Raw genomic sequence first — 12,209 nt, 5'->3', positions numbered from 1 at the left:
AAAATGATAAATATTTTCTCCACATGCCAGAAATTATCTTAATATGGTCCTGAAATACAGGTTCGTGAACTAGATGCCCATCATCAACTCTTTTCAGTTCAGATGAATACTGATGAAATATTCAGTGGACCTATCACAAATTATCAAAATGACTAATCCATGCAATAGTGTTTGCAAAAGCAATATATGATGCAGAATGATCAAACTTGAGATTATAACTAGCACATTTTCTCTATTAAAATGCCACTATTAAATTACAGTATGGTGCACAATAATACACACAACCAAGCTCAAGGACAGCTTCTATCCTGCATGTTACAAGACTCTTGAATAGACCTCTTGTATGATAAAGATTAATATCACTTCACAATCTATCATGTCATGGTCCTCGCACATTAATGCCCAACATACATTTTCTCTGAGCCTGTAACTATAGATTCCATATTTTCTTTTTGCTTTTAACTTTGCACTACCTTAAATATACTTGTGTTTTGAAATTATCTACATAGATGGCATGCAGAACCAAATTTCTTACTACATCACAGTATGCATGACGATAATAAACCAATTACAAAGCTTATGAGCAAATACTTGTGAAATGTGTATAAAAGATACCATCATTGAGAGGTAAAGCCCCACATTGAATACTGAACTAGTAAGGGTTCAGACAGAGAAGTAATTTCTACTTATGACCCAGGACTAAAACTAACTAGGAGCTATACAGAAGAAAATCACCCATTAACACAATTCAGAACAAATCATCATCATTCTTTGAGAATATGGGAAGGATATGGATCCTGCTACAAATATGCCGACCAGCACAGATACAAATATAGAAGCTGGATAAACATACAGGGGAAAATGAAAAGAAAAAAATGCTGGCAGGATCTAAGAAGGGATATGTAGGGGGTTCAGGTGAAGCATAAGCACGGAAAAAATGGGTCAAATAGCCTGCCTCTATGTTGTAGTTTCTATGAAAAAACTCAACATTTTAAAATTATATCAACAGTGGTCACAGTTCATCAGGTCTTCACACCAAAAGCACCTTATGAAACACAAAACAGATGGCCTTCTGATTTAAGAGACCCCTTCTTCCCTCTAAATTTTGGTTCATCTCTTATCACAGGATTAAATGTTAAACACATTTGACAATATGTGGGAAGCGTAATTTTGAATGAGTGAAGAATCAAGAAAGCATCATTTGTGGCTCAGAATTATATGTTCCCTCAGATGTCTCTCTATACAGTGCAAACAAGCCTACAGATTTTCTATGAAAACCTTCTGTCCTTTTCTGGAGGAAAATCCAGAACATTGAATATCCGTAATTGGATTGTGACTTCTTTAATCACTTTAATCATTTCATAATACGTTACATTATCACAGACACTAGCTGGTAGCAGTGACCAGCAAACGAGCAAGAATTTTTAGCTGTCTTTTCTCCCCAATCCATAGGTATTTATATTTATTATGATACTCCTATTGTCATGCTATGAGCACCTTGACTCACACATCTTTCTAGTGAGAATAACTTAGTTCAACACATGTATTTACCGAAAAACCTAGGAGAAATGTATTCTGATTTGATGTTAATATCATTTCGCCACCAATGTGAATACAAATGTACAGTAGTTTTTAATTTCAAAGCTTTGTAGTTACATTATATCTTTGTGTTAAGTGCCTATCATAAGCTATTCCATTACAATTATTTTATGCCATGATCACCATACACTTATTGAATTCAAGATAGAATCAGCTATGATGCGCTCAATGTAAAATAATTTCAAACACCTAATATTTAGCCTTCTAACAGGAAAAAAAAACTGTGATATAGAGAATGAAGCTTTCATTTTGTTCTAAGATCAGCTACAGACAGCTTAAGATGTAGCAATAATTTGTGATCAGGTTCAAACTTATGTTTTGTAACTCCAAAACATAAAACCAATTGAAATAAAAACATGGAGCCAATTAATAATGTGTCTTAGTTTCATTTTTACTGTAAGTGAGGTGCGCTCATATGACATAGTGGTATAATGATGTATACCATTCACGTTCTTTTCCATATATCACATAATGAATTAATTAAATGAACAATAATGTTTAATCAAATACATTTTACAATATTACTCAACATTACTGGAATATTACATACACACTCCTCCCCGAAATATCTCACACACACACAATGATATATAACAAATATATAGACATCCACAGCATAGTAAATATTAAGTTGTCCTATTCAGGTCAAAAGATATCATCGCTATGGAGGCTTTCTTACTCTCGTGGGATAATGTCGTTCCTGACAAGAAGATCACTCTGCTTTCAGGTCTGATATGAGGCTGTAAAACATTGTCCATGTTGGTTGTAGGAGTTGACTCTGGGATGACAGGAAGTGGTTCTGACAGCTCTGGCCACCTTTCTTCTCTAATAATTGACGCTGCTCTCAACTGATCGATGTATCATCTTCCATCATTACGTAAGATACAATCTCCACTGTGTAGGACCGTGGGCCAGTTCCGTTCTTAATCTTTTCAAGAACCCACTTTGATCAACTCTGTTGTCCTTCACCAAGACAATTTGTCCACGAGGGAAACGTTGAACCACCTTGTTTGAGGAGCCTTCAAATTGTCTGAGCTGTTTGTCCTGCATACTTCTCCTCAGACTGGGTTTGAGGAGATCCAAGAGTAAATGCAAGGGACATCCCAGTAAAGCATAGCTGGTGAATTGTTGGTTGTGCAGTTTATTGCATTGTGATTTGCAAGGAGGAAATTGCAAGCTTCTGATTTGGTGTCAGTGTAGTGTGTTCTGCTGACATTGCTTGAAGGGTGTTCTTTAGACTCTGGACAAACCTTTCCACCAAGCCTTTTGTCGCTAGGTGGTACGATGTAGATGTAATATGTCTTATTCCATTCATTCAAGGCTTTTCAATACATCAACAGTGTGTGAGACTGTAGTGGAGGCTATTGGTAACATTACTGGCCACTTTGCAGCTGCATCCACCACTATCAAAATCTTCATGAATACTCTGCCAGGGTAATACTCTGCACTGTTCTTGCCACCCTCTGGACATGTTGGCATCCCAAACAATGCATGACAAGTTGCTCGATCTGCTGATCTATCCCAGGCCACTAGACAAAACTTTGAACCAACACTTTCATTTTAACCATGTCCAGATGACTGACATGTAACTCTTCTGTCTCTCAGCTTGGATGGTATGACAACTCTCAATCCCCACACAAGGCGACTCATCAAGAGCAAGTGAAAATGGGGGAACTCGGACTTCTGCCTCACATCCCAGACACTATGGGTGACCATGTAGACCTGAGACAGTGTGAGATCTTTTCTGGTTTCCCTTTGGATCATTCCTGCCGTAATAGGGAGACTTTCAATTTGAATTGGGGATTGCCAAGAGGAGTGTCCTCTTTTGTAAATGCTTCAATTATTTCCTTTCCAAGGGTAAATAGAACAATCCATCAGCATCTTCATGATTAGTCATCCACTGGAACTCAATCCTGTAATTGTGTCTTCCAAGAAACAGAGTCCATGTCTGCATTCATGCTGTTGCTGTTAGAGGTACACCCTTCTGTGATTTGAAAAAGGACACTAGTGGTTGATATGATCAGTAATGAGGGAGAACACTTTCCCATACAAGTACTAGTTAAAACGTTTTTCACCTCAAACCAGACTCAAGGCCTCTTTATCAATCTGCATGTAATGTTTCTCTGCAGCGCTAAGAGAATGTGATAGAAAAGCTATGAGGCATTCACTTCCATCACTCATAACATATGACATTACTGCACCTATACCATAAGGCAAGGTGTCATATACAAGCTTCATTTGGACAACGTGGTTCATCATGTGTAGTACAGTGTCTGATGTCACCATTTCCTTTACCTTTGGGAAAGCCATCTCACACTACTTTGCCCATCACCATTTGTTCCTGATCAGTAATAATGAGTTCCAGGGGCCAGGTTTGGCAGGTATTTGTTATGATTGACAAATGCTAAAAAGGACCGCAACTGTGACACGTCCTTTGGCCTTGGGGTATCCACCACTACTTGAATTTTCTCAGCACACTTGTGTAATCCTTGTGTCTCAATAGTGTGACCATGGTAAGTGATACCTGGTTTAAATTATTCATAATTGTTGCATCTTGCTCTGAGCCCATAATCTTCTAATCTTTTTAGCACTGTCTTGAGATTTTGGAGATGTTCAATGATGTAACAATGAATTCATCCAGGTAACACTGAGTGCCTGGACAGCCATGCAGAACCTAGCTGATAGCTTTCTGCCAGAGTGCAGGTGCAGATGCTACTCCAAAAATAAACCTACAATAGCTTTAAAGCATTTTGTGAATGTTTACAGTGATAAACACTCTGGACTCTGCTTCCATCTCCATCCGTAGGTAAGCCTCGGCTAAGTCCACTTTGCTGAAGTGCTTTCCTCTAGAAAGATTTGCAAAGATATCCTCTATCCTGGGCAAAAAGTATTGATCTACTTTCACCATTAGGTTGAAGGCAACCTTAAAATCACCACAGATCCTGACAAACCCATTCTTCTTGCAATGGGGACCATTGGCATTGCTCATGGACTCCACTCCATCTTGGAAAGTATTCCTTCAGCCTCCATGCAAGCTAGCTCATTGGTTATTTAGCTTTGGATAGTGTAAGGAACTGGAATGGCTTTGCAAGACTTGGGTGTGGCATTTTCAATTTCCACTATCTTATTCTTGGTATGTTTGACTTTTCCCAATGTGATCCTTGAACACTACTGTGGTATCATCCAGTACCTTTCTTAATTCGCTTTCAGTTGACTCTACTGCAGGGGAAATGACATGCAAATACTGGATTGATCTCCAATCAAGATGTAGTTGTCTCAGCCAATCATGAACCTGCAATGCTGGCCCTTTTGTTTTTAACCATATACAAGCCCAATGTGGCCTACTGCTTGTTGTATTTCACTGTTACGAATGTCATTCCTACAGAAGTTATCTTTTCTCCAGTACAAGATATCTAGTATAGCTGGATACCTGCAGACTTCAGTGCATTGAAATCTTTGAAATGCTGTTCATTTTGTGCAATGACTGAATCAGCCAAGCCAGTGTCTAATTCTATTTTACTTGATTTGTTGTTTACTTCTGGTGTAGGCCATTATTGCCCATCCCTTGTTAGTTTTCAAATTTTAAAACACAAGGCTATCCAGTCCTGCCTCACTCCCATCATTATCAGATTTTTCATCAACAGCACACAGATTAGAGCTCTTTTTGAAACTGCAACTTGACATTTTATCTTCATCTCTTCCCCGTGCAGTCCATTTACTTTTTATCTGCCCAACATGCTCTTTGTATGTGTCCTACTTTGTTGCATTTTCTGCAAGTTGCATCTTTAAACCTACAGTACATTGTACAATAGCCCCTTTAATTACTCAGTTTCATTCCTGACTGCAACTCAATTGCATCTGTTTGTTGTTTCCATTGATACAGCAATTTCAGCTGCTCTTTTAAATGTGAGTTGTGTTTCATTTATGAGTCATTTTTGAATGCTTTTTTGTAAGATTTAACACACTAATCAATCTCTCAGTATATCAAGTCCATCACTGAACTGTCAATGCTCAGCCAACTTCTCCAATTCAGGCACATATGCTGAAATGGACTCCCTTTTGATTCCTTGTATGAAAGCTAAAGCATCTGCAATTAACTGTTTCAATTCTAAATGCTTCTGCATTACTTTCAAGATATCAGCAAAGCTCATTTTGGCTGGTTTGGTTGGAGCAGTTAAACTTCTAAGCAAACATTATGCTTTTCCACCCAATGCACTCAGTAAGACTGTCACTCGATTTCATTGGCTGTTTAATTTGCTTCAAAATACAGCTCAATTTGCTTAGTATACAATATCAAGTTAACATCTGGACAATAATTTGCAATACCTTTCTGATGTAGCCAGCCATTTCTGCCTTTTTTCTTATTTATAATTATTATCACCCAGTACTCACTTTTAATGAACCCATCAATTTGTCCATTCTCTGTCTTTTTTAAAACTCCCAGAAAGGCACATGATGCACTGTTTATTTACTCAATTATTTCTTGCTGCACTTCAGCAGGCAGGTAATCACCTCGGGTCTGTTTAAAACTTACTTGTTGCCATAGAGCGAGGAATGAAGTGTCGTAGTTTCATTTTTACCTTAAGGAAGGTGCGCATGTATGATGTAGTGGGGTAATGATGTACGCCATTTATGCACTTTTAATTATAACACATCATGAATTATTTGAATGAACTAGAATGCTTAATCAAACAACATATTTACAATATTATTCAAACCTTACTGAAAGATTAAATACACATCATAACCAATTAATTTTGAAAGGCAGAGTATAGATGCAAAGCTGATACTACCCCATTTTCTTTCTACTTTATTCCCTTAAGCCCAACAGAAGGATAAGAAATACAGAATTCCATTAAAGCAGCATCTTCCATAACTTCTTATAGCAGTGTCCCCTTGTATGTAAGCATAATGGATTCCACTGGGTTATAGCTTTCATACCAAAATGCATATTGTTATGGAAAATTCCAAAATCATTTCGAAAAAAGTGCTATACAAAGGACAAATTTTCAAGAAAATAAATGCAAAAAAAAAGCAATCGTATGTTTATTACCCAACCATTCCTGAAATATCAGTCAACCCTGCAGTCTTCTCAAATGGTCCGGATCTTTCAATTTCGTTTTCTTCAGGTTCTTGGAAGGGAAAAAAAAGTTGAAATAATAGCAAGAAAAGTATGGAACATGTAGTAGTAGATCAAACATTTCTTTCTGCATCAGTTCTTGTGGATAGTATTCAGTTAAGTAATTAAGACTGGATTGACCAGATATATTTCAAACACACCAAAAGAAGGATTATTAGCTGGTCTGAGCAATTGAAGATAAAATGGGCCTCGTGCTCATGGTCACCCAGGAACACACTGTAAATTTACTATTTTTATTCTAGATCACCACACACTGAACTAAACAGAATGACTTACAAATTCCAAAGAAAGAAAATAAGAGCCAATTGTCCTTCTTTTACCCGTTTGGATCAATTAATCATACCACCAAATCTTACATCATGAACCAGAACCATAATTGGATCAGGCCAATTACTAATCTGAAAAAGGCTGAAAAAGTACCTTGGTGGAAGCAATATATATGGCAGGTGACCATCTACCAACTCCTAGAAGTTTTTTTCATCCTCTGTATGGTACAAGATTCAGATGGAAAGTTTTCCATTTACCTGGGTCAATACTGCTTCAGAAACACCATTATAAAGTAGTTCATTTGACTGGTACTCAATTAAACATCCTAGATATTATCTCATCCTATCAGTCAGGCAATAATTACAGTGTGCACCACCTACAAATTGCACTACAGCTTCTTTCCAGACTTCTGCAAGAGTAGGGTGGAGGAGAAAACAGTTAACTGCTGTTCCATTCTAAATCACACACCTTCCTACCTTAAAATTATAAGAAACAGGAAGATTAAGCCAATTGATCCCTCAAGCCTGCTTCACAATTTACTGACATGGTGTTTCAGTCAATATTGCCCTCCATATTTACATCCTTCATTCTCTCCATACTCCTTGATTCCCCTGCATTTCAAGTAGTTTTCATTCTTCACCTTTATTCTGTTCAATGACTCCACATATATACCTCTTCGGGATACAGAATTCCAAAAATGTCTGAACCCACAGAATAAATTCTTCTGTATCTAGAGATCTCCATTAGGGGAATACTTTCTCTTCATCCATCTTTTCAACCCCTCCCCACCATCCAAAAATCTTTTTCAATAAAATCATCTTTAATTCTCTTAAACTCTGTGTAGAGGCTCCACACATTTGATCTAGTGAGCCTGCTTAGTATGTTTTCTTCCTCAAATATTGAGACTAATTAAACTGCAAATGTCATTGTTCCTAATTTATTGTGAAATCCAAATCCTGCAATTCCTAGTCAACTGCAGTGTGGATTTTCATGCACCAGAGAGATAACAAAAGTTCCAGGTGCTGCCCCACAAAGGGAATAAGAATCTAAATGCTTGCTCTGGCAGCAATACCCACACAACAAAACTTGGTTAAAAATACTTGGAAAGACCTAGCAATACCTGTATGGTTTCTCAGTGCCACTCACCAATAAACCCAAAACCAAAAACTGGACCAGTCACTTGAAGTCATAGTTACAAAAACAGGCTGGAGTCTGGGTATCCTGCATCATCTTTTGACAACTAAATCTCTAACTCCTTGCTTAACAGCATTGTGACAATATCTTCACCAGAAGGACTGCAGTAACTCAAGACAGTGGCTGACTACTTCTCAAGGGCATTTTGGGACAGGCAATAAATGTTGGCTTTGCCACCAAAGAACCAATCCCAAAAATCCAGTTATTCCTAAATACTTACAAGGCCGAATCAAATGTCATTCAAAATCTTAATCGCCCAGAAAATGATATTTAAGAACTTAATGTAACATCACTGAATGCATTCAGGAGTGAAGCAACGTGTATATTCAGAGACAATTTAATTCACAGCCCCAAACTCAATTTATCGTCATGGAGAATCTCATCATTTCCAACAATAGCATACACGTTTCCAAATGTTCTAAATCTGATGATTAAAACAAATTTAAATCCAACACACCAGAAATATTTGATGTTATACATAGCTGTTATTCATATTAAACCAAAGAGCAAAGTAGCAGGATGTGCTTTGCACATGTTAAACTTTCCAATTAATATCCTCTATGTCAACATTTAATTCTGATTTGGTGGGACTACAGATCCTCCAAGCTCTAAAGTATAAAAAAAATCAAGAATGCTTAAGAGAATAAAGCCCAGGACAATTTTAAACAAATACCTTTATTCTGTTCCAAATAGTTGTGCACTCCCTCTTCAAAGTCATCTTCATTTATGACTTTGCGTTTTTTAGGTCTTCTGCAAAGAATTGGTTTTGTGGTGGATTCTTCAAAATCAGAACTGATTAATCTGTAATAAATACAGCTATTAGAATTATTTTAAAATATTTCTTTGTTCAAGACACCATCAGTAAGTTCATTTCATATGTTTAGGTACATGTTACATTCTGTGCCTAAATGAACTATTAGGTTTGTTAACGTCATCCTTGATGAAAACTGCTACCTTGTACAATTGATATATTTATACAATTTCTTGTAGGAATAAAAGTATTGAGAATTCAGGAAGATAGTATGTTTTATTTCTTAGTCTTGAGAAATTTTCATAAAACAGAGGGGGTCTGTATAATCCCAATAAAATTATCCCCTTCCTCCAGGAAACTATTTTTAATATAATCCATCTCCAATGCTTTTTTCTCTAAAGGAGAATGATTATGAAAGTAAACTCTTACAATTTACTATGGCATACTGCTACTATAGCACTGATAATAGCTCATAAATCTGTTAATTGGTACAAATGCCCCATCGTATGGCATTTTCATGCTCCAGCTTCATGTTTTTATTTGCCTTATTCAGTTATCATGACAATTTGAATGGATCTTCATTTGCTGCTTGTGGAATATTAAAATGAAAGTAAAGTCCTGGATATATATTCTAATAACCCATTCTGATTATATTTTAATCACCCTTATTCAAATCCATCCTGGTAAGAAAAACGTTACAATTACTGAGTCAGAAGAGTATCTCTGCTGCAAAATTTTAGAATATTTTTAATTCTTTTTTCTTCTGAAGTTCAAGATCCTTTCCTTTTAGTTCCTAATAAATTCAAGCTCCATCTACGTTTAATCAGTAGAACTTCATTGTGCTTATTAGATCCTTGGCCTGTTCCCTTTCCGCTAATGGAATTAGTTGGAAATATCTATTTCCGATAAATCTTGCAACTTTATTTAACCACAAATCTGGCTCTTCAAACATCTCTGTAAAATAAATAAAAGAGTACTTATTCTTTATGTCATAATCCTTCACACGCACGCTTTATTCACTCTCATCCAGCGGACTCATTCTGTCTTTCCAAACCTGGAACTGTACATCCTCTCTATATTTCTAACACTGATCATCTATCTATGTATGATGACCTTTATACCAAACTTAACAAGCTTATTGTTCTAAGGTGTGTAACAACATAATATTCTAAACACTTTTGCCCTTAGGTGTATTCACCTTCTTCAGGAGAAAATTGGTGTCTGTTTGGTTTAGAAGGTGACCTCACTGAAGACAGTTTCTTCGGCAGTTTAATGTGGGCACGACTGTGCAAGCGTGTGTAAATCAGACCGTGAGGCAACGGGAGTATTTAAAGAGAACAGTTAGACGGAGTGGGCAACGGAGTAGTGGGAGACAGAGTAGGAAGGCTTTGTCTCGAGAGGCTTTGGTGAGCAGAGGCGGAGGATGAGCTTCACTCCAAGTGAGGTAAGGCCGGGTAAGTTCCTTTAAAAGAAGAAAGTTTCAAAAGTTGAGGCAAGTATTGGGTAGGTCATGGCAGCTGAGTTCGGCCCCGTGGTTTGTTCATCCTGCAGCATGTGGGAAATCAGGGATACTTCCAGTGTCCCCAATGACTATGTGTGCAGGAAATGTGTCCAGCTGCAGCTTCTGGCAGACCACATTGAGCATCTGAAGCTGCGATTGGATTCATACTGGAGCATCTGCGATGCTGAGAAAGTCGTGAATAGCATGTTCAGTTGGCCACACCGCAGGTAAAGGCTACACAGGCAGAAAGGGAAGGGCTGACCACTAGATAGCATAGCAGTAGGCAGGTAGTGCAGGAGTCCCCTGAGGTTATCTCCCTCCTAAACAGATATACTGTTTTGGATACTGTTGGGGGTGATGTCTCATCAGGGGAAGGCAGCAGCAGCCGAGCTCATGGTACCATGGGTGGCTCTGCGGCACAGGAGGGAAGGAAAAGGAGTGGGAGAGCTATAGTGATAGGGGATTCGATTGTAAGGGGAATAGACAGGCATTTCTGCGGCCGCAAACGAGACTCCAGGATGGTATGTTGCCTCCCTGGTGCAAGGGTCAAGGATGTCTCTGAGCGGCTGCAGGACATTCTGGTGTGGGAGGGTGAACAGCCAGTGGTTGTGGTGCACATAGGTACCAACGATATAGGTAAAAAACAGGATGAGGTCCTACAAGGTGAATTTAGGGAGTTAGGAGATAAACTAAAAAGTAGGACCACAAAGGTAATAATCTCTGGATTACTACCAGTGCCACGTGCTAGTCAGAGTAGAAATAGGAGGATATTTCAGATGAATACGTGGCTTGAAAAAATGGTGCAAGGGGGAGGGATTCAAATTTCTGGGCATTGGAACCAGTTCTGGGGGAGGTGGGACCAGTATAAACAGGACGGTCTACACCTGGGCTGGACTGGAACCAATGTCCTGGGGGAGTGTTTGCTACTGCTGTTCAGGAGGATTTAAACTAATGTGGCAGGGGGATGGGAACAAGTGCAGAGAGACAGAGGGGTGTAAAATGAGGGTAGAAGCAAAAAGTAGTAAGGTGAAAAGTAAAAGCGGCAGGCAGGCAAATCCAGGGCAAAAAGCAAAAAGGGCCACTTTTCAACATAATTGTATAAGGGCTAAGAGTGTTGTAAAAACAAGCCTGAAGGCTTTGTGTGTCAATGCGAGGAGCAATCGTAACAAGGTGGATGAATTGAATGTGCAGATAGTTATTAATGAATATGATATAGTTGAGATCACAGAGACATGGCTCCAGGGTGACCAAGGATGGGAGCTCAACATCCAGGAATATTCAATATTCAGGAGGGATAGACAGGAAAGAAAAGGAGCTGGGGTAGCATTGCTGGTTAGAGAGGAGATTAACGCAATAGAAAGGAAGAACATTAGCCTTGAGGATGTGGAATCGATTTGGGTAGAGCTGCATAACACTAAGGGGCAGAAAACGCTGGTGGGAGTTGTGTACAGCCACCTAACAGTAGTAGTGAGGTTGGGGATGGAATTAAACAGGAAATTAGAAATGCGTGCAATAAAGGAACACTAGTTATAATGGGTGACTTCAATCTACATATAGATTGGGTGAACCAAATTGCTAAGGGTGCTGAGGAAGAGGATTTCTTGGAATGTATGCGGGATGGTTTTCAGAACCAACATGTCCAGGAACCAACTAGAGAGCAGGCCATTCTAGATTGGGTATCGAGCAATGAGGAAGGGTTAGTTAGCAATCTTGTTGTGCGAAGCCCCTTGGGTAAGAGTGACCATAATATGGTAGAA

At 38.5% G+C, this 12,209-nt stretch overlaps 1 protein-coding gene across 4 annotated transcripts in view; it reads right to left on the bottom strand.

Annotated features, from left to right (window-relative positions):
• Positions 1-12,209, bottom strand: part of cenpt (centromere protein T) — a 123,893-nt gene that overhangs the window by 27,556 nt on the left and 84,128 nt on the right. For all 4 annotated transcript variants that reach the window (XM_059992742.1, XM_059992740.1, XM_059992743.1 and 1 more), the window contains exons 9-10: positions 8,874-9,001; positions 6,653-6,731 (exon numbers count right to left, since the gene is read on the bottom strand). In XM_059992742.1, coding sequence (XP_059848725.1) covers positions 6,653-6,731; positions 8,874-9,001 — 207 coding nt within the window. The remainder of the gene's footprint in view (positions 1-6,652; positions 6,732-8,873; positions 9,002-12,209) is intronic.

This window comes from Hypanus sabinus, chromosome 17 (genome assembly GCF_030144855.1).
Source record: "Hypanus sabinus isolate sHypSab1 chromosome 17, sHypSab1.hap1, whole genome shotgun sequence".
Lineage (NCBI taxonomy): Eukaryota > Metazoa > Chordata > Chondrichthyes > Myliobatiformes > Dasyatidae > Hypanus > Hypanus sabinus.
Note: the sequence above shows the minus strand (reverse complement) of the source record. Positions and strands in the feature narration are given on the sequence as shown.